This window comes from Vanessa cardui, chromosome 17 (genome assembly GCF_905220365.1).
Source record: "Vanessa cardui chromosome 17, ilVanCard2.1, whole genome shotgun sequence".
Classification (NCBI taxonomy): Eukaryota; Metazoa; Arthropoda; class Insecta; order Lepidoptera; family Nymphalidae; genus Vanessa; species Vanessa cardui.
In genome coordinates, this window is record NC_061139.1 from 7,670,742 (window position 1) to 7,693,837 (window position 23,096).

A 23,096-nucleotide genomic window follows, 5' to 3' on the forward strand; every position below is an offset into this window, starting at 1 on the left:
GACGGCTAAATATGTAACCAGAAGGTTAGAGGTCGCCACTGCCCGAAGGCGCTGTAAAAATAATTCACTATTCTTATATGGCCAAACTGTCACCGACGATTGAGATGTTATGTCCGTGGTTCCTGTAGTTACACTGGCTCACTCATCCTTTAAGCCTAAACACATCAATGCTAAGCATTGTTGCTTGGCGGTAAAAAAATATGATGGGTAGATAGTACCTACCCAGGACGGCGGGCTCTACAACAAAATGTAAAATGTATAGAAACAAGTAATTTATATACGTGTTATTTGTTTAAATGTAATATATACCCTACACATCGTCGGGTATTAAAACGCTACTCTGAGTGAATTGCTGGCATTTTTATGATTTAATTTAAGAATCATTCAGGAGTTGAATCCGAGTCGGAAATGAAAATAATATCACATGACGTTTTCTGTAATGTTATCGACTTTTACAATTTGTTGATTAATAATAAACGTCAATGCAAAATCACTCAAAAAGCTTTCAATCTTTAAACATATTCTTATAAAATATCAACTTGAATATGTTGTATTAATAATATTCTTCCGGATATACATACATACATTTGACCTTTGCGTTCAATGGATTGCGAGAAATCGGTTCATATTTTTACTCTTAGCGTTTCACTACAAGAGTTCTTTGACCTTGAATTACACCAAATATCGTCATAGCTTTTATATTTAACACATAAAGTCATAGCAAATACTTTGAACGTTCATTATAAACTTCCAATTACGATCGCATCCGCTTTTGATGAAAGATAATATCATGGCCGACAAACTCTTATGTTCGACGCAACTAACTGTAAACTGCCCATTATGAAGTAAGTACTATGCAATGCCAACAGTACTCGTGTGACGTCACGACCGTACAGAAATATAAAATACACATCAAATTATTTACTTACGTAATCATCTATAATTATTATTTTAAAAATAATGATTAATATTAAACCTTACATTGTTATGACATATAAATTAAATCGAGGTTAATTTTGTTAATCTATGGTATGTATACTAAAATTATTAATGACAAAGTAACTCTGTTTGTCTGTCTGTATGTCGCTCTTTCACTACCAAACCGCTGAACCGAATTTGATGAAATTTGATATGAAACCAATTTTAACTACAAGAAAGGAGATAGGCTAATTTATGCCTAAAACCACCAACCATAATCATAGTTACAGTAGTACATCTAGTATGGAATATTTTGTTGAGAATATTGCTCATTTTTTTTAAAGTTCTAATAAAAATATTTTTATTAAGAATATGATAACTTATGTCCGTAACGACAATCGCCTCTCAATCTCGTTTCGTAATGTCAACGCCCTAGTAACGCTCTTGACAGTGACAAGTCTCTTCCATCCATTCTAATTCCGCATCTTATTCAGATGTAGGTGCTGTAGATCCGGTTGTAGTGACCCACAAACCTCGTGCACGGGTCGAGCTGACCGACGCCTTCACTATAATTGCACTGAGTGCAATGCACACCAAACTTATTGGTTCGCTATCTTCGCTTTGATCAGTCTTTCTTCAAACAGACGAACTATATTTCATATATATATACCTCATAGTATCATAATATTCTTATATGTTGGATAACAAGTTTTGTTGAATATTTATATAAGAAAATTTATGCGCATTTCTTAGTTGTAGCTACGAGTAAGTTATTAGTATGAATAACTTACATTTCATCTCTAATTGATGATTTTACAAGAAAAGGTAAACGAAAAATTATAGTAAAAAGGTAAGGTCGTACTTTTTGTTTTTTCAGAATACGTTCTTGATAAAGAAAATAGAACTGCCATACTTTTTGTTCCTTAATTCGAAATTCGAATTCGTACTTCCATACTGAAAAATATGATCTAATCTCGTCTAGGCTTTAAAATTTTATATATTCGTTACTCTTCCTATAACTTCAAAAGTATTGTTTATTTTCTTCGATACATAATGTTACATTTACACTTACTAATTAGCTGAACAAAAGATCAACAAACAATTTATCATTAATGTATGATTCTGGTAACAGGACCGTTTAATGTAAAAAGGTTCTAATTTGTTTTGCAGGACGTTGTTAAATTGAGAATAGTACTTAGTATCGTAGCGACATAAACCTGCTTCGCACGGGAGCAGTGCTGTTATGTACCTACTACAGAATATGTTTATTTACACCACGTTTACACTACACGTTGCATCTAAATATATCAAGAAATTATCTGTATTTCATTACTATATTGCCCATGTATTATATACAATAAACTCTCACTTGAATCATTCTATCTATTAAAAAACTGCATCAAAAAACTGTTGCCTAATTTTAAAGATCTAACGCATACATACGGACATACAGTAGTAAGTTGTTTTATACTATGTAATGATTTGAAAACATTTTTCTGAAATATCACATTTTAAAGTTAAAAATTGTAATCCAGCCCATGAGTTGGTACGAATAAGTCTATTCGATTCGAATTCGATGAAACAAATTTAGTCAAAATGGCAGGAAATTACCAACGGGAGACCCACCCATGCCTACAGTAATACAAAAATGACCAAACATTACCAGACGGAACACCTGCTCAGGTATTCCATTACATTATACACACCTGCCTAATGAATAGTCTTTGAAATCGATGATTCAGCCGCGCGTCCCTTCGTTATTTGTAGAACAACCCACAACATCGTACAATTTGTACGAAATACGAAATCAATAAATCAACAGTATCTATACCGCGTCTATTTTTAAACCAAATACACCGAGAAGTCGAGATGGCCCAGTGGTTAGAACGCGTGCATCTTAACCGATGATTGCGGGTTCAAACCCAGGCAAGCACCGCTGATTCATGTGCTTAATTTGTCTTTATAATTCATCTCGTGCTCAGCGGTGAAGGAAAACATCGTGAGGAAACCTGCATGTGACAAATTTCATAGAAATTCTGCCACATGTGTATTCCACCAAACAGCATTGGAACAGCGTGGCGGAATATGTTCCAAACCTTCTCCTCATAGGGAGAGGAGGCCTTTAGCCCAGCAGGCTTAATTGAATTTACAAGCTGTTGTTGTTGTTGATACCGACAAAGTATCAATATATCTGTATTATCATCTATTCTAATATTATGAACGCGAAAGTAGCTCTGTTTATTAAGGTATCACGACTAAATCATCGAACCAAAGTTGGTATGATTTTGTAGGAAATATGCTTAAGCTCCAACACACATAAAAGGGGGCAGAGTAGATGAGATGTACGCAATTTTTCTCCCAAATAATTTACGCACCAAGTGAATTTCACGCAAGCAATACCGCGGGTTCAATTAGTTTAAATATACGAATGAAAATCTTATGTTCAAATAAGAAATAAATAAAAAACTTGAATTATCTTTGCGTGCGTTTAAATTGATTCGTCTGCATAGATCCATTACTTTATCTATTTGAGTAATATTCGTTTACCAGAAGAGCTAGTCAGTTAAAGTCATTTCGTATTTCATTTGCGAAACGTTGAATATCGATTCACGTTGATACTCTATTTTGACCCGTGTATCCTTATAGTGTAAAATTATTGTCGCATATATAACTTTTTGACATGCCACGATTGTTTTCTGTGGTGAATTTCAAGTTTGTCTTTACATAATAGTTCAACTGAATATCGACATATAGATGAAAATCGAATGTTTCTTTTTAATTAATGGATAAAGTTTTAACAAAATCCTAGAGTTATTATATTTTAAATTTATTTACTTTGTAGAACATTTGAATTGTGATTCAGGTATTGAAACATATACGGTCTTTTGTTACATTTATATACATAATAATATATGATGCCAACATTACTTTTTTGCTTTTCCTGTAAAACTGTAGCTGGATTTAATTGAAAATAATAATATGCCCATAGAAATATTCTATACTATCTGCCAAGTAGTATACGAGTATGTCCAACTCCTTGTCTATGACCTGCTTTCCCATTAAAGAAAAAGGTGGAGGAGTTTTTTAAAACACTCCAGGCCGAATATTGTATTTATGAGAACATTATGCCAACAAATATTGACAAAAAATTAAGCATAACTAGATAAATGGTGATCATAAGATCTAGTATCCAAAACTTTTTTATAAATTCTCCTGTTTAATGTACAATTTTGTCAAATATTCAAGGTAATTCAAATGTCCATTTATACAACACGTCATTGTGTAAGCATCTGTTGAGATAACTCTGCACGCGGGTATTCAGACAGCGGCAGGCATATGTGACCTATATGTTATGTTAGGACACGATTGCCTTGTTACTCTAGTAGCTACTTATAAGGCTGTAGATAGCGATGTTCCAAATTCAAATTCTGCCAATAACGGTAACATACTATAAAATATAGCAATAATGTCTGTACAATCAGTAGCAGTTTCGAATAAGGAAGTCCGTAGTGTTATACCACGCAATGCGTGTCCTCAATGGAATGGAAGAAACGCTAAAGCTCCATTATGGTACTTTTGGGAAATTATGTTTAAAGTTAAGTCAGTAAACATAATTTCCCATAAGTACAATTTTTGATCTTAAGTCCTTCTGCCTTTCTAGTGACGATATCAATCCATTTGTCTTAATCTGTCATTTTCATTAATAGTTTTCAATCTTTCTTTTTCTGTGCATGATGGTAAATGGTTACCACCGCCCATATACAAAGAAACTTGACTATAGATTATCTGATGAGTGGTACCCACCCAAGTGGGTTTGCACAAAGTCCTACCAACCAAATAAACACCAACACCATATAAATCACACAAATAAGTATCAATAATTCAAATGGCACGCGTTACGAAAATGTACAATCATTAATTTTACTTTAAATATGTCACTTAAAATCAACTGTGACATACTGCTCAGTGTAATAATTTCTCAAAAAGATTAGAAAGTCAAAAGAAATAATCTTGATCACTACAGAAACAGATCAACAATTATGACTTTGTAAAAAGAACTACGGAGTTTTGAGAAGATTCGAAAGCTAGATGCTGTAATAAGTACATAAGTGAAAATCGCGACTTATTTCTTTATCTGAAAACATATGCATTCTAGGAAGAATTCGTCGTTTCGTTTCTCGCGTACGCAAATGAAAAAAAGAAAACATTGATGGGTAAAAGTTTTTTGATCGCCGCATTGCGGTCGTTCCTTATCTAAAATTCATGGTTCACGTATAGACAATATCGTCGTATGTATTATATAATAAGAAAAATACGTAATGTCATAAGGGATTGTTTTGAAACATAAATAAACAAATATCTACTAAACAACTATTGTTATTCAATCGTGCTGTTAATACCTGTAGAGGTGTATCACACTGCATTAGTCCGTTTATTTTTTAATTGCATTGTTTTTGTGAATATACCGATGGGGTTTCAAATAAATAAATAAATGGAGCTAGGTTTAAGTTATAATAATGACAAAAGAGATACAATAAAAAATAGTTATGCTCGTCTCTGAACACCATTATGCCTAATGATTTTATTAAATCTTAATTTTTTTTAAGAAAAAAAAATAAAATTTTTGTTTAAAATTTAATTAATTATCCCCGGAAAACATATAAGGATTTATTAATCACCTTTGACTCTGACGCCTTTACATTTATTTCAACATTGTATCATGACGATTCAATAGTGCTTTTATGAGGCGACAAGAATAAATATTGTTTTGATATTCATTGAATATAAACCATTTCTTTCACCAGTTAAGTGCCATCAACTCTATTATTTAATAGAATATCCATTGTTGTTATCATAACACTCGTCGATTCAAATTCATTCAATAACAAAAAAATACAAAGATTATGGCAGTAAAGTAACTCAATGGCGCCAATCTAGAGGGTGGGGCGTCTTCAAAGCCCCTTTTCCTCTGATAAGTGCGTCGATGCGAGCACTCTGAGCAGTGTGTGAGACCTCTGGCCGAGTGCCAGGCTACCCACTAAAAACCAGTGGTACCATTTCCGTCATATCGGGACGCCATGTTATACAACTGTGTCGCCCCGAAGGCTAGTCTCTGCAGGCCATCTTTGCCCTCATATAAATACATATATACTTGGTATTCCCATACAACCATTTCATATTAATAATTTGTAAACACAATAAAATATTTTTATATAAGAGTTGTATAAATGAGAAAATTGTGAATAAACTTATCCACAAGTTTTTAAATCTTGATAAAATAATTGTACTTACATTTTGACATCGCGCTGAACCGGATACGATCTCAATCACAGAACCTTTAAACAAATTCAACGATTAACTCAACACGAAGTGAAACTGTTACAGTCAATTGTTATCACGAAAATAAACGTTTGCACGTAAACTAGACCGTTCCTGTCGACTTGTTGTTACTTTATATGATAAGAATTGCTTACAAAACGTTATGAAAATAAATATTTTTAATTCACTATATCGAGAGCGGAGATAGTACTCAACTTCTAATAAGCAGATATGTTATACCCATACTAAACAACAGAAAAAAGTGTTCCGAGCCGGGGACCGTTTATTTTACATTTAGTAACGAGTAAAAAGGATAGCTTGATAAAAACAATAAGTAAAAGGGATAACTAGATGTTTTAATTACACAAAACATATTACGATATAATTATGATGTATTATAACGTATTACACGTATTATAATGAAAACGATTAAAGGCAAACGTCACAATTAGGACGTTTTCTAGTCTTCACTTTTTGCGCGTTAATGACATATCTGTTTACTAGAACATCATTGATACTCAAATATTACAAGTAATAATAACAATGCACATGGGGTATTAGTGCTTATAAGTGAAATGCAACAAAATAAATTGTAGTCTTTTTATCTACAGTGTAATAAACTTCACTGATTAGTTTAATAAGAGAAATTAAATGCCAGTAATTATAAAATATAATAAAAGTTTCTTTATATATTTTTTTCTATATGCAATAAAGAAACTTGGAATAGGCTTCGTTTCTTTTCTAAATATGACAAAATATCGTATGTATTTAATACTATCATAAAACGACGTAATCACACTTATATCGTTCCAAAGCAGTACAGATACACACTATATATGTAGATTCACTGATACATTGACCACACTCGTTACTTATTTCAGCCCAACTAAAACTATAATTTTATTCGTGAGTCATTTCAAATCAAAAATCGTAGACGGGTTGAACAAAAGCTAAGATTTAATGATTTTGACATTGTTCCTAAATATTATTTTAATAATAGTGACTGAATTATATCCACTATTATAACTCGATTTATTTCAAAGTGGATTTTGATTGATATATTTTGAATAACTAAAATTATATTTTATTTGCTTTTCAAGGTGATTATCTTAATAATTATCGAATAGCATTGATGAGTTTGATATTAAAACTATAACCGACAATTTAATATACATTTTAAAAAAATTAAAAAAACAAAAGATACCTAAGTTACCATAATGCTATAAAAAATTGAATTGTACCGAACTACTTTAATAATATTATTTAATTAACTTAACTTTTTTAATATTCATTACAAACAATATCGTTATATACTCTAAATAACTATCAAATCAAAATATTAAGCATATTATATTAAGCAATGAATATTTTCAAATTTCATGATATACTTAACGTACAATATAATATTCTTTACGCTCAACTCACGTATCCTTATAAAGCTGACATATAACAGCAACGTATAATTATATAATTATTATTAAATAGATTCTGTTGATAAGTTCACAAAATATAATTTTACCTTATTGAGATACAATTTAAAATGTCAATATTGCTTGACATTTCATATTTGATTTAATCATTCTTTTTTTCACGCGCCATTTCTTTTAATTCTTGGAGGGATCTGTGTCGATTAATCGTGTTGCCAATTAAAAAAAATAAGGCAAAAAGGTAAATTATTAAGATACAATAATTGTTTCACATTAAAAAACATTTTACAGATGAGTTAAATAAAGCTTATTTATAAATTAGGTAATTTGATTTAATGTGATTTTATAAATGAAATAAAATAAACAAATCGATAATTTATATGTTTTTATTGTGTATTTTTTTTTAATAATTTTTAACTAAAGAGATTTATTAAATTGAAACAATTACCTGGATCACAGGACTACGTCGATGATTTACTTTTACAGAAATTCTATGTACGTAAGAAAATCTAGATTTTCAATGACAATGCGATCGTTAATCGAAATTAAATAAATTTTTCTAGATTTGTTATTTCGTTAATAAAATCTCAATCTTTTCACAATTAAAAGCTAAAGACACAAACGAGACATTGTATATATTTTGTCAAAGATAAAATTTTATCGGATACTTTGTTATTTAAAGTGTATCAGTGATCACACTTCTTTAATTAAACGAAGCGAAAATAGAAACATTTATCGATACAGCGTTATATGAAACGATTGGCGTCAAATTTCAATTTCCGTTGTTTACTACGCATTGTATAAAATAAATTTATTACGTACAATTAAAATTTTACAACCGATAGATAGATCTTACAAAGGTAACATATGTAATTTCTATAATTAAAAATCGGTACAACGGTATATTTATAATCGAAAAGGGTTGGGTTGATATGAGCCCCAATTGCCCCTAATTTATTTCGGCCCTTTTCGAACGCATTTATCGATAAGGACAACATTAGCAGTTAGTCACCTGTCCAAGGTTCGTGAATCACAACCCTTATGGCAAATAACATTAGCCAGTTCGAAACTATTCTTACGATTATTACGTTTTGTAACATTAAAATCTCTTAAATATTTATATGAAATAAAACGAATAAAGGCGATTATTATTTGGTAACGTGTTTATGAAAATTAATTATAAATTATATTATATTTAATCAAACAGTTCAATGGCAAAATATATACTTATATTAAATATTGATGGCATAAAAATTTAAATGAAAATTAAAATATAATTAGCGAGAAACGATGAAGTAATTTTATTTAAATGCAATTCAAACTTACTCGAATTTTTAAGTTACGTATCCAATATTTTTTCACATATCCTAATTGTAATATTTTATTATCCTTTAATCCTAATATTCACTTAATATTTATAATAATTAAAGCTGTAGGTACGTTTCTATTGTTCTTGTTATGTACCTATAAATAGGTATTCGAGATAAATTATTAAAATCACAGAGAATTAGTGTCTTATTTTGTCTATATTTATAAAAGGCACCCTTACGGCGCCTAACGTAACTATGAACGTAGTTCATGCCACGAATTTTTCACCCCTAAAATACGTTTACGCATGCGTACATTTTTAGGTTATTAGCTGTCTCTTTCTATCTTTTCTCAATAAAAAGGGCTAACGATACATAGAGTGACATGCGCACTTACTTCCTAATATTGATGGAAATAGACTTTGAAGATATTTTATAACATATTACAAAATTTACAATCATTCATAAATAGCATACTTGTTTAATGATTTAATACCGTTTAATAATATAAACTGATTAGAAATAGTATATTATTTACAAATTTAAATTGCATAAAGGTAAGTGCTAATTACTAAAATTTTATATCAATATATTGAAATAAAGCATGCGTTGGTAAAGTAGCGCCATCTGTTTAAATACCGGTGCAAGTCGATGCCCCCGGTAGTTCGGACGATTTATAATGCGAGGGGTCTGGTTGCGGACCGACTCGACTTCGTAAGGATTTAGTTAGATGCCAGCACCTGCCATGAAGCGGCTTTTCGCGTAACGCGCTGTCCTTAAGCCGCCAACCGTATTCGCAATTGCCACATTCAGCAAAGTAATATTTTTTTTCCGGCAAGATTTTACCACGCTTTGTTAAGTATTGCACTCGTCCAAATTCGGGTTTCGATTTGTATATAATTTCTTCTAAATTTGGATCGACTGGCCGCATAACAGGTTCAGGAGTTAAATCATCGACTGATTTTTGAAGTCTTGGATCTTCTTTTAAGTCTCCGAGGCCGACGTCGACAATGGAATGTCCGTGGCGGAGATGTTGGACTCCAGGTATGAAGGTTCCGTCTCGAATGGCAGTCTTTCGTCTATTAAAACCGGCAACAACGTGATCTCTAGTTATGGTAGGCAGACCACCCACCATATTATGAGCTATGACGTCAGTTTCAAAATAATTTGTGGGCTCGCGAGTAAGTGTAGCCGCTTGCTGTATCTGTTCCCAATGCTTATGTATCCAGTTCAGACGTAACCGGTTTTCCTTTTCATAATTTTCGATCAGAAATATTATGACCGCTGGATTAGTTATATCTACCAACGGCATTTTGAACAAAAAATATATATAAAAATAGCAGAAAGATAACTTACGTTTTACGCGTTGACGTTATTTTCGTTTTGAAAACAAAACTGTAAACTTCAAAATGAAAATGTCACTAAGCGTATTCGTCGGGCCAGATGGCCAATTACAAAATAAAGCCGAGATAAAAATATCAGTTGCCGCGTTGCGATAGAAGTAGCGGTAATACCTGTTTACACGAACTTTCTCATTTTCTTTAATAAATTATGAAGTCGAAAAGTTCAAAGTTTTCTGTAATATTTAGGTTGGGAAACTGCTCGTTAGAATACCGATCGCTAGATTATGTGGCATAACTCCATAATTGCTGCGACATTCAACATTTTCAAACCGAATCGTTATTAACAAATAATCTAATGTTGATATAAATAATTGCCATATTTGAAATAAAATTAGGTAATTATAAAGCAAGCAGTTATTTTATTACACCGAACTATTAAAACAATATAAAGAAAAATATTAATTTTATCAACAACAAGACAAGGACAAAAACTTAAAAATCTTGGGTAGCAAGTTACCCCATATAAGATTTTAAATTAACATGGTTATTTTTATTATTAAAGTTATTGATTTCGGGATATTTACCACGTTTATTATTTTTTTGTTCGTTGGAGATCGATATTTCGACATGATCTACGAAAGTCTTGTTCATGAGACTCCACCGAGACTCCATCGAGAGCTCCACTGAACAAAAACAATAAACATGGTAAATACCCCGAAATCAATAACTTCAATAAATTACCCCATTTTTTTCAATTGTCACGAATGGCATTCCACGAAGTTTTCGCTGGAATCTCAACAATTAATAGCAGAATTAGTTTCAGCTTTGCTTATGTTGTTACTGAGTTACCTTCATTCAAGTCAAACAAAATTATTACTTTTATGTATTCATAAAATATTAAAGTACCTTAATATCTGGTTGGATGTTCGCGCTAATCTTAGAAACTACTGGTAATTTTCATTCTATTTTCATCAATAGACAGACTGATTCACCAAAGTGGCTAAGGAATATATTTTTAGATTTATTTGTGCAAATTTAAAGATGTTATGATGAGGTTTGTCGTTTGAAATGGAACAGACTTGCCTCCCGGTTATTTCCGAGCATATGTGATACGTTAATTAAATAGACAAAGTTTTTTTATGGTATAGGTTGGCTGACGAGAATATCATATCATATCACCCATAGACCTATTAACTATTCCTTACATCGTCAATGTGCCACCGACCTTGGGCACTGAAATGTTACGTCCCTTGTGCCTGTAGTTAAGAACACAACAATACTGAGTACTGTTATTTGGCGGTAGAATAACTGATGAGTGGGTGGTACCAACCCAGACGGGCTTGCACAAAACCCTACCACCAAGGTGTAGTAAAATTGTTGTTTTGCTAAATATCTAAGGAAAAGCCCGTGGTATTATATTAATCTCCTAGTGTTACTCACGGCGGATTGAATATTAAGATAATTTGTTAATAAATCTACAAACTTGGAATTTTAATTCCTTGTAACCTATCTTAAAACTGCCTGTTCTTAAAACCATTTTAAACCCAGTCTATCTTATTTCCGTAACATAATAATATATGACTTTGCATGTTACAAATATTTTATTTGAAAACCACACGGACGACGAAAAATAAAAAAATCTCTTTTATGAACGAAAATTCGTCAGTTTATAGCAATAATAAAAAAAAATTGACGTTGAAAAGCAGAGAAGTGATTTTTATCTATGTATACATTGACTTATTGATTTTTTCTGTGTTTACGAGTCAATATATGTTTATTGCTCGTATGTACATATGAGCATAACTTTACTGATACTGTATTTGGTGACATACAGTCAGTGTAAATATTTCAACACCTGACAGTGTTAGTTAAGGGTGAAGGTCACTATAAATAGGAAAGATGCGTGAGCCAGTGTAATTACGGGCACAAGGTAATGTTTTTGCCTCGGTCGGTTGGTTATTGGTAAATTTAAATTATTATTTATTAACCTGTAGTCAGAATTACTTCTTAAAACATTTCAGCGGTTTTCGATTATTATCTCTTAAAATATCTAGAAATATCTTTAATTTTTGTAAACACACAAGTCAGAGTGACTTGTTGACATGATACCATATATATATTTTTTATTAAAATAAAAGTCATAAAATTATTTCAAAATTTGTTTATTCATAAATAAATAACATTTTTGTTTGGAACAAAACAACCTCCATATTATTCACACTTCATACTCGTCATAGTGAATTACAATTATTAATTTTCTAATTACTTTCTAATAATACTTACAGCAATCTTAAAATTTACGTTGTACATATTTCATTACCACAAATAATTTGAGATTTTTATTTATGAAAATATCTAATGTTTATTTATAGAGAGAATTATCCCAATTAGAAAATATTTTTACTTTTAATATTTCGCTATGGAACAATATTTATTGGTCATATTGTACGTAAGGAGAAAAATTGGCAATTTTTGTATAAAATACGTTATATATTTGGACATAAGACCCTTTTAATAGTTCTAAATATTAATTTGATTTAAAATACTTCTTATAAATTATGAAAGAGGAATATTTAAAAATTTTAGCGAATTGAAATCGGGTCAATGTTTTCTTTTAAAGTTTACGTAATTTCGATGTGTTAGGTTCACTAAAGTGTCTGTGACGTCATTTGTGTTCAAACACGGAATTCATACGAAACGAACTAACATATATAACGTGTGTTAAAAGGTTTAAAAGCGGAAAGTTCAAATTTAGTACAAATTCTGTGTCAGTGTTGCCATGTGCAATTTACATATTCAATGTATCGTTTAGAGAACCTCACATATCGAAACGACAAGATATATATATTTATTTAATTTTAAAATTGTTTTAGCGTACATACATACTGGACATTGACCAAAAATACGTATTATTCTGAGGTTTATATTAAAGCGCATATTATAATTTAACAAGGGCTGTAAAATCGAAATTCTCCTTACAGGACGAAATGAGAGGTCCGAGAACACCCTATATCATATACAGCTAGCATTGAACGCGTTCGGATACATGTACTCAAGTTTTGTTTAACCAAAAACTATAATAATATTTAATTGACAATTGATTATTAATTTTTTATTCTCATTGATTTATTGAAATATATTAAATTCGATAAAACAATATGACTGGAATGGATAAACCTTAACTGTCTGTAAAGAAATAGCGCGAGGCGACGGTTCCTAAAAGCATTAAAGAAAACAACTATTTGATTAGACATTTTAAGATAAGTACTTACCCAAAAAAAAATATAATGTTAATTTTGTTAGATTTTTTTATATTTACAACGATATTGTGCGGTCGAATATACGTTTATTGTCCACATACAGTTTCACACGCGACTTCTGACGCTCGACACATGGTATGGACACATAGACTCATTCAGAACTTATTTACTAAAAAAAAAAAATTAAAAATAAAATTCTAGTGCACTTTATATAATCACAATACTCAAAGCTTGTATTTTCGGAATCGATTTAAGAATAATTTAGTACAATACCTAACTATATTAGAATTTTTGGTATCTTGGTCATTTATTTGCTAAATGTCACGACAGTTAGGCCCTGATACTTTTATAATCTGTGGTCATTCGATAAAGTAACGGATAATTCTAAGTGTGTACATAAAAAAAAAGTATCTTAAATGATACAAAAACTAGCGACTCACACGAATTAACTTCATGTTATACGTACTCGTAGTAGGAATAGACGAATGAGGTATGTTAGTCTGAACAATATGATATATCGTATAAAATATAAAGGTACATAATGATCCGTATAAAAATAATGTAAACGTAGTCATGACAGCTAATCGAATGTTAGAACGCCTTGCGTCAGATGATTACCGAATCCGACTATCATCTACACTACACAAATATCACACAAGTCTACGCACACATAGCACAGATACACACGAGCCTACATTCCGACCAATAGGAACACACCGGACGATGATAACGATATGAGGTAAAAAACGTAACTGGACAAAACACTGATTGTTATATATAAAGATAAAACCCAAAACTGTCAACGCTTCCAACTATTGGTCTGAGGAATGAGGTCTTGGACGCAATCGTCGAAGTCAGTTCAGTTCGTTCAGCTGACAGATCTTCGGATCCCTAGGGAGGGCCAGGGCGTTGTTGTTGACGAGGCCGACGACTGGGTTCTCCAAGTTCTCGTACTTGGAGTTGGTCTCGGAGGAGAGGCTCACGGCTCCGCTGCTGTCTCCCTCGTACGTGTTCTCCGTGTCGTCGACGTTGTGTGAACTTATACTGGACTTGTCGTTCCTCTCAGGCAGGCTATCCTTCTCGAGACCGTAGTCGAACTTCTCGCCGCTGTCGTTGTTCGCGAGTTCGATCCAGTGCGCTCGGTTCGATTTCACCCGATCGAGCATCGGCTGTAACGCTGATGAAAGCACCGCGAATGCCTGTAACGATAATTTTCCATATCACAACAATGGTATATACATGTAAGGTCACAAATTCTTGGTATACGACTGGAAGTCGAATCATAAAAAAATATTGAGTTAGTCTATCGAAAAAATTTGAATAGAGTGTTTGCAGTAATTAAGATTTCGTGCCTCAGAAAGCACTTAAAGATGTGTTCTTAGCCGTTTCATCAGATTAAAAAAGTAAAAAAGTAAGTAAGTAACAGCCCGTAAATTTCCCACTGCTGAGAAAGGCCTCCTCTTCCGTTAAGGAGAGGGTTTGGAACATATTCCACCACGCTGTTCCAATGCGGGTTTGTGGAATACACATGTGGCAGAATTTCTATGAAATTTGTCACATGCAGGTTTCCTCACCATGTTTTCCTTCACCGCCGAGCACGAGATGAATTATAAACACAAATTAAGCACATATATATAGCGGTGCTTGCCTGGATTTGAACTCACGATCATCGGTTAAGATGCACGCGTTCTAACCACTGGGCCATCTCAGCTCATCAGATTACAAGAAAGAAAAAAAATGTACTAGATTTTTTTCCACAGATTTGTGCACTATAACAAGTTTTGCGCAACAATCTCTCTTAAAATATCTGTGATGGCTGCTAGCTGTGAAATTGCTTAGCGAGAACATAGTCATCATAATTTAAAATATTAAAAAAACATTACCTCATATATTGGAAGGCAAATGGTGTCGATGAATTTGACTTGCATAGCAGGGAGTTGGTCTTCTTTATCTCTGTTCATTATATCCTGCAAGAGAACGATCAACAATTAGTTAAGGATTAACTATTTGCTGCTACTTTTTTTTGAAAAATAAGTAACTTATATCTAGTATCTTTAAATAGCCATGATATTATTATGAATAGGGATAATAAACTTGTGGCAGACTTTTTGGATGTGCAATAGTTCAAGGAAGGACGACGTTTTGCGAACAATGTAAGGCATGGATTGTTAGTAACCCTTAATGTCTTGTAAATGTTCGTAGGTCTAGGTGAACATTTAACGCATATTTTACTAATTAATTTACTTGACGATAGAACTTTGTGAAAGTGGATATCTAATCCACTCAATATACATTCAACCGCCAAGCATAGTATTCAGTTTTGTTGTGATCCGGTTTGAAGGTTGAATGAGCCAGTGTAACTTGGGACATTACATTTTGGTTGGTAACCAAGGTTGGTGGAGTATTGGCGATGTAAGGAATGGTTAATATGTTAACCAACGCCACTGTCTACGAGTAATAGTGACCATTTACCATCAGATGGTTCATTTGCCAAATCAATTACCTACAATGTGAATAATAATAATAAATAATAAATATGAGACAACATCACATACATTACTCTGATCCCAATGTAAGTAGCTGAAGCACTTGTGTTATGGAAATCAGAAGTAACGACGGTACCACAAACAGCCAGACCCAAGACAACATAGAAAACTAATGGTAATCTACATCGACTCGGCCGGGAATCGAACCCGGGACCTCAGAGTGGCGTACCCATGAAAACCGGTGTACACACCACTCGACCATGGAGGTCGTCAGAAAAAAGTAAAAGGAAGGTATAGTAAGACACAAATTAGATGTAGCATCGGAAAATGCAATGGAATGAAAATAAAACCGGTTACTGCCGATTTATACAACCAATAGAAATAGCTCCCTATCGCGCCATTCGACGCTAATCGTCGCTATAGATTCACACGTCAGAGAAAGCAAGAGCATGTACATCGACGCGTCAAATTGACGAATACATTAGGTCATATGATATTACAAGTTATTACGTTTGTGTAAAGATCATATTCGCGTGAGAAATAAATATTGATAATTTGGGATAGCGTACTTAATTCGGATGTGATCGGTTTTACGAATTTTGCCGATGCGACATCTAAGTTGTGTCGTACTATACAAGTAGCGATCATATTTCTAATAAAAGGTAAGGAAGGTTGTCTCACGATGGGCGTGAGGTTGAGGTTCTGGCGCTCGAGGTCGCCCTGGCGGAAGAACTCGCCGGCGACGAGCGCGGCCACGCGGCGCTCGACGGGCCAGGGCTTGGTGATGGCGGCCAGGTCGCACGCCGTCATCAGCATGGCGCGCAGCAGCCCGCGCCGCCGCGCGCACTCGCCCCACGCCGCCGACGCGCGCTCCGCGCCCGCCAGCTCGATGAACGCCTTGCGCTTGCTGGGGGCACGACGACGCTCGTTACACACAGTATACACTTACACGAAATTTAACCTATTGTTTACTGATGATGAACCCCATTGCCTGGTCCTATACACTATACTCGAAATTTAACCTATTATTTACTGATGATGAACCCCATTGCCTGGCCCTAACATGATGAACGCCTTGCGCTTGCTGAGGGCACGACGACGACGCTCGTTACACACAGTATACACTATACTCGAAATTTAACCTATTGTTTACTGATGATGAACCCCATTGCCTGGTCCTATACACTATACTCGAAATTTAACCTATTATTTACTGATGATGAACCCCATTGCCTGGCCCTAACATGATGAACGCCTTGCGCTTGCTGAGGGCACGACGACGCTCGTTACACACAGTATACACTATACTCGAAATTTAACCTATTGTTTACTGATGATGAACCCCATTGCCTTTTTTTTTTTACGCTGGAAAAACGATTTACGCGCTTCCCCCACGTGATGGAAAGTGGGGGGGTGTGTGGGACTCCCCGGTTTCCTGAACACCTAGTGCGCCCAGGTCCACCGGGTTTACCCACTAAAAAACCTGCGGTACCCTCTCCGTCTTTCGGTGGGCGCCACGGGATCGCTTGCGCATGCTACCGTGACATGAACCCCATTGCCTGGTCCTAACATGACATGACCAAGGATAATTATATTAAAGAGAGGATTTGGAACATATTCAACCACGCTGTTGCAATGCGGGTGCTCCGCGCCCACCAGCTCGATGAACGCCTTGCGCTTGCTGAGGGCACGACGACGACGCTCGTTACACACAGTATAGACTTACACGAAATTTAACCTATTATTTACATATGATGAACCCCATTGCCTGGTCCTAACATGATCAAGAATACATTTGCGAAATTATTTATAAGTAAATAAGGCCTCCTCCTTTATAATTTATTTCGTGCTCAGCGGTGAAGGAAAACATCGTGAGGAAACCTGCATATGACAATTTCATAGAAATTCTGCCACATGTGTATTCCACCAACCCGCATTAGAATTGCATTGGAACAGCGTGGTGAAATATGTTCCAAACCTTCTCCTCAAAGGGAGCCCAGCTTTAGCCCAGCAGTGGGTATTTACAGGCTGTTGTTGTTGTTGAAAGGCCTCCTCTCCCATTAAAGAGAGGATTTGAAACAACCCCACTGTTCCAATGCGGGTTGGTGGAATGCACATGTGGCAGAATTTCGATGAAATTAGACACATGCAGGTTTCCTCACGATGTTTTCCTTCACCACTGAGCACGAGATGAATTATAAACACAAACTAAGCATTTATATATAGTGGTGCTTGCTTGAACCTAAAATCATCGGTTAAGATGCACAAGTTCCAACCACAGGGCCAACTCGGCTTTTAAATAAAATTATTTAGAAAAAAAAGGCAAATACCTTAAGTTACTAAAACCAACAATATTACACAAAAACAAAAACTATACGCAAAACTACTAATAGAATGTTATTTTATCATATAATAATTACCAAAAGTAAGGCAATTGATTACTTAAATACAATATAGCTGGAAAATATATCCTTTAAAATTCAATTTAAGTTACAAAATTTTTATCAAAAATCTATTCACCTAAAATAAACAGCTAAGTCGGTGGATAGGATGGCATCCTCCAGGACTTTCACGACTTTCTCGTAGTCCTCCGAAGATAAATTAGCCAGTATTTGATTTCCGGGCGAGTTGAGGATCATCAGGCATTGATCGAAATGGTGATGCTCCATCGTCGACGTCGAGTATAATTGCGCTAGAGGTGATGATGCCCTGGAAAAATAAAGAAATCATATTAAATTTTCATTATATTAAAATCGAATTAAATATTATATTCGTCAAAACAAAAAGGAACCTTATTTTGTTACACAATACATATATAAAATTCTCTATAAAAATGTAATGTCATTTGGAAACCATCATTGGCAAGGTCGAAAGAGAAGACAACGCTAAGAAAATCAAAAGGAAAATGAACTGTCATTATGCAATTTGTCTTTAACTAATGACACAATTAAAGACTTAATAAAATTATATTTTAAACACAATCTGATCATCAGCGTAATTTAACCCATATTAATAGGCACAGCTTTTGGGAGGGTAAGACTCAAAAGTCTTACCCTTCCCAAAAGAGCTCGTCACCTGTTCGGCAAAGACAAGTGGCCTGTGCCATTCCTTGGCGATCAAATTTGCTTTATAACAAATGTCATAATTTCCGTTCAGTGTTTGGCCGTGGAAGGATAACAAACACAATTACTTTCAAATTTATTATATTAGTATACATAAAAATACTCAATAAATAGTCGATCTAAAGCAAAAAAAATATAGTTTTTAAGTCTCTTACTTGATTTGAAAAGAGTTATTGGTCCCTCGATGATCAAGGTCGTGGCACAAACACCCTATTATTAAAGCCAAACATTCTAATTCTCCGAAGATCTTCCACCATTGCGTTTCCTGTAACAGACATAAGCATATATTAATTCCTTTTTATAATTTCATTTACAAAATAAAAATTATTTTAAAATAAATGTTTAATGATGTGTTTGTGTGTTTGTTTTCATCGCCTTTTTGACGACGAAGGAAAACATCATCCAGGTCTAAACAATCTAAAAGGAGAGATGTATTGAATGATTCTGTAATAATTTCTCAGTCCGATACAATTTTAAATTATTCTCAGCAGTCTTATTACGGTTTAGGGCATAATACTCCATAGTACTAATTTATCGCCTGCAAAGTTGCAATACGCAATATATTTGATAGTAACAATTGCTATGGTTACACCATTATAACCCTGCAGGTTATATCGTATCTTCATCCCAACGGATTATGGAAGTACCTTAGTTTTGTCGTGGTAATCAGAATATTAATATATTTTTGGCTAAAACAAATGAGGATATAACTCACAGTTAATATCGCGAACATCATCTGCGCGACGTTGAAAGCGTGCCTCCAATTGTGGTACGTTACATTGCGGTAATTCTTCTTTACGCTCAACAACCATCTGCAGAGGACGCTGTAATCTATGTGGAACCTCTCGACGAAATCGAGGTCCAAGAACATTCGGAGGCAGGCCCTGAGCGTGTCGTCATCTGTGAGGTCGATGTCGTCAAACGCCAGCTCGTGGAGATTGAAGTGGACCGATGACGGTATCCTTAAATTCTGTAAATATATTGAAAGGGATTTTAAGCTAGAGATTCAATAATGCTTTGTCTAAGCACTGGATCTGGGTAGGTACCATCCACTCATCAATATTCAACCACTAAACAGAAATACTTAGTATTGAAGTTTTTCCTTTGATGGGTTAGTGGGTCGATTCTACTACAAGGATAAGGGACATAGCATCATAGTTTCCAAAATTGGTGAAAATTAGGAAAAGTCGTTGAAGATATTTACATATTTTTGGGCATTTTTTGGACATTTGAAATTGCAAATTTGCCTATTAATACCAATAAACAAATAGATTTTTAAGTGTTATTATAAACAAGAAGTATAGATATTTATTTTCATAAAAAAGAGTTCTTCCAAAAACAAAACAAGAAAGTATATACTGTTATGGTGATGTACAAATAACAATTGCATTTAAAAAAAAAACCTTTACATCAAACAATTTGACATCGGCAACCATTTTGCGAGTCAAAGCTATACCAATAAATATGTGTCCATTACTTCATTATAGTAATAACATTAGTTCATTTTCATGATCTACATCTAGACCTAGTGACGTCATCGACATAAATGCCAAAGAGATAAAGTTCCACAAGTAAATGATTCTTTTTATATCTCACCCGTAATCTCTGAGCGTCGTCTAAGGATGCGGAAGCGTGGTAACTTAATACCTGAAACATCAAACGTATTATGTCACATGTATGAACATTTCTATACAGATATATATAATGACTCATGATCATAATTTGTATTACGAAAAAAGTAATCGATTAATACATATTCGATTCGACTTAAATTATTTCGGAACGGCAACAATTAATATGCTACCAAATTAAAAACCTCAGCTGTTAGAGACTGTTACAATTTAAAGTTGTGACGTTTATATGGGTCATGTTGTTATCCATTCAATCGCTTAATTTTCTCTTTTTTAGTCTGTAACACCTGTGCTTGCATTCATCTCTTGAAATATGCTTCTAATCTTCTTTTCAAAGGGAGAGGTAGCCTCAATCCAGCAGTGGGAAATTTACAGGATGTTACTGTTACTGTACTCACAGGGTCATTCGTAATATTACCTTACAACCACATACATATATATAACAATTACAACAATATTTGAAAACAGCGTCAAAGCCATTAGCGTCACATATGTTGTCAATTTAATGCTGATACTCAATCATAGTGGAATTTGAACAAAGAAATCTAATAGTTTTTATAACTCAAATCTCTCTCTCTTTCTCTGTAGATATCAATTATTACAAAAAAGTATCAATTAAACTATGGCTCTCCTTCAACGACTCCACTTCTTGATTTAATTAGACAAGGTCCATTGTAACACCTAACTATTATAAAATGAACCTTTATCGATTTAACGTCAACAATCTGACAAGTAATTGTGTCAGCATACGAGTCTTACATGAGTATCATATCTAGAAAATGAAGATACAATGACAAATAAAAGGTTACTCACATCGAGGGTCACGCTCTGCTTAGCCATGGCAGTGATTGCCTTTTCGTACATGTGGGTATTGTGTATGCCCATTCCGCAGAATATCGCGAACGCTTCCACGAAATTCTCGTCGTTCTTTGTGAATAGCAAATCGTCGAATTTGTTTATTAACTGGAAATATAATGACAATAAATACAAGTTACAATACAATACAAATGAGAAACTGATATTTATTTATAGAAACATCATTTAACAGTCGATTGAGATAGATTCGACTATTTACTTACTTATTTTTCTAATCGTACTAAACCAAGAGGCTTCTAGTAAATTTTCGAAATTTTTTCAAACCAAAAAAAAAAGATTACAAAAAGAAATATGTACGGTAACATCAGTGGTTATAACTTATATATATATATATATATATATATATATATATATATATATATATATATATATATATAAGACAAAACATTCTATTCACAAAAGAGATGCTTAAAATTAGTTCATTTATAAAAATAAAAAACCTTTTTCCATGCCTAATGAATAAAATGTCGACCTGTACGGAAGAACAATGACTAATATTCTCATCCCTGTTATTTAAACAAAACATTCACGAGAAACTTGGAACAACGAAATTAACATCCGACCTATATAATATCTCAACATTACGCAGTTCTGATAAAAAAAAAACAAATTTCCCGAGGGTAACGAATATATTATCCCACCAAAAAAAATGACCTGAAAACTCGTCTTTGGTCTAATTAAAAAACACTAACGACAGTATTCTCGACAGCTGAAAACGCTCGCGCTAATTCCAGCTGAATATACCCGGGGCGTGTTCGGATAAGTTAATTAGTAAAACGAGCGACGTCGTCAAACGTGACACGTTAAAACGACTCATAGGTTTCCATAAACGGTAACGCGATACTCGCGACGATCATTACCTGAGCCAGATACATAACGCGTTTCCTCTTAGCGCTTTGAATATACTAACGTCATCGTTAACATTTTATTATTCTTTTTAAACGGTAACGTTATAGTTTACGTTTAGTTTTTTTTTATTGAACGTTCTTTTATACTAAATATGATATAATAGATAAAAAATAAAATAAAAGGCAGTTAAGTATCTATGATTATGGTTTGGTTGTATTACAGGCAAGAAAGTAGATTATGTCATCCTTAGGGTTCAAATTTGCTCCAGGCCAAATGTCATCAAATTTTATTCAGCGGTTTGGTCGTGAAAGGGCGATAAACAGACAGACAAACATAGTTATTTCCACATTTTTAGTATTACTATAGAAGTAAAGATATTGATGAAAAAACTGACCACCTGTTGTTAAGTGATCAACACGGTCCGTTAACATTGGCGGCGGCGTAAGAAATTTTAACAATTCCTTGCATTGTTTAGGGATAATTTTTAAATATTTATAGACCGAATAAAAGACGTATCACATTGAAAGTTACTCTTATTTTAATTGCATGGTGATAAGT

General features: G+C 33.7%; 2 protein-coding genes across 12 annotated transcripts in view; both read right to left on the reverse strand.

The window, feature by feature from the left end:
* Positions 1-6,210: 6,210 nt before the first annotated feature.
* Positions 6,211-10,315, reverse strand: LOC124536786. The gene is made up of 2 exons (XM_047113383.1): positions 8,991-10,315; positions 6,211-6,254 (listed from the first exon to the last, which is right to left on the reverse strand). The coding sequence occupies exon 1, from the start codon at positions 10,281-10,283 to the stop codon at positions 9,603-9,605; it is 681 nt and encodes a 226-aa protein (XP_046969339.1). The 5' UTR covers positions 10,284-10,315; the 3' UTR covers positions 6,211-6,254; positions 8,991-9,602.
* A 2,144-nt stretch (positions 10,316-12,459) lies between these two features.
* LOC124536652 (dual 3',5'-cyclic-AMP and -GMP phosphodiesterase 11-like) overlaps positions 12,460-23,096 on the reverse strand; it is a 220,519-nt gene continuing 209,882 nt past the window's right edge. For all 11 annotated transcript variants that reach the window (XM_047113199.1, XM_047113191.1, XM_047113196.1 and 8 more), the window contains 8 exons: positions 21,627-21,776; positions 20,779-20,829; positions 19,898-20,152; positions 19,338-19,447; positions 18,581-18,769; positions 16,742-16,967; positions 15,458-15,541; positions 12,460-14,773 (listed from right to left, as the gene is read on the reverse strand). In XM_047113199.1, coding sequence (XP_046969155.1) covers positions 14,429-14,773; positions 15,458-15,541; positions 16,742-16,967; positions 18,581-18,769; positions 19,338-19,447; positions 19,898-20,152; positions 20,779-20,829; positions 21,627-21,776 — 1,410 coding nt within the window. In that variant the 3' untranslated portion in view covers positions 12,460-14,428. The remainder of the gene's footprint in view (positions 14,774-15,457; positions 15,542-16,741; positions 16,968-18,580; positions 18,770-19,337; positions 19,448-19,897; positions 20,153-20,778; positions 20,830-21,626; positions 21,777-23,096) is intronic.

Coding starts and splice junctions, on each gene's coding strand:
- LOC124536786 (XM_047113383.1), bottom strand. CDS start 10,283: ATGCCGTTGGTAGATATAACTAATCCAGCGGTCATAATATTTCTGATC.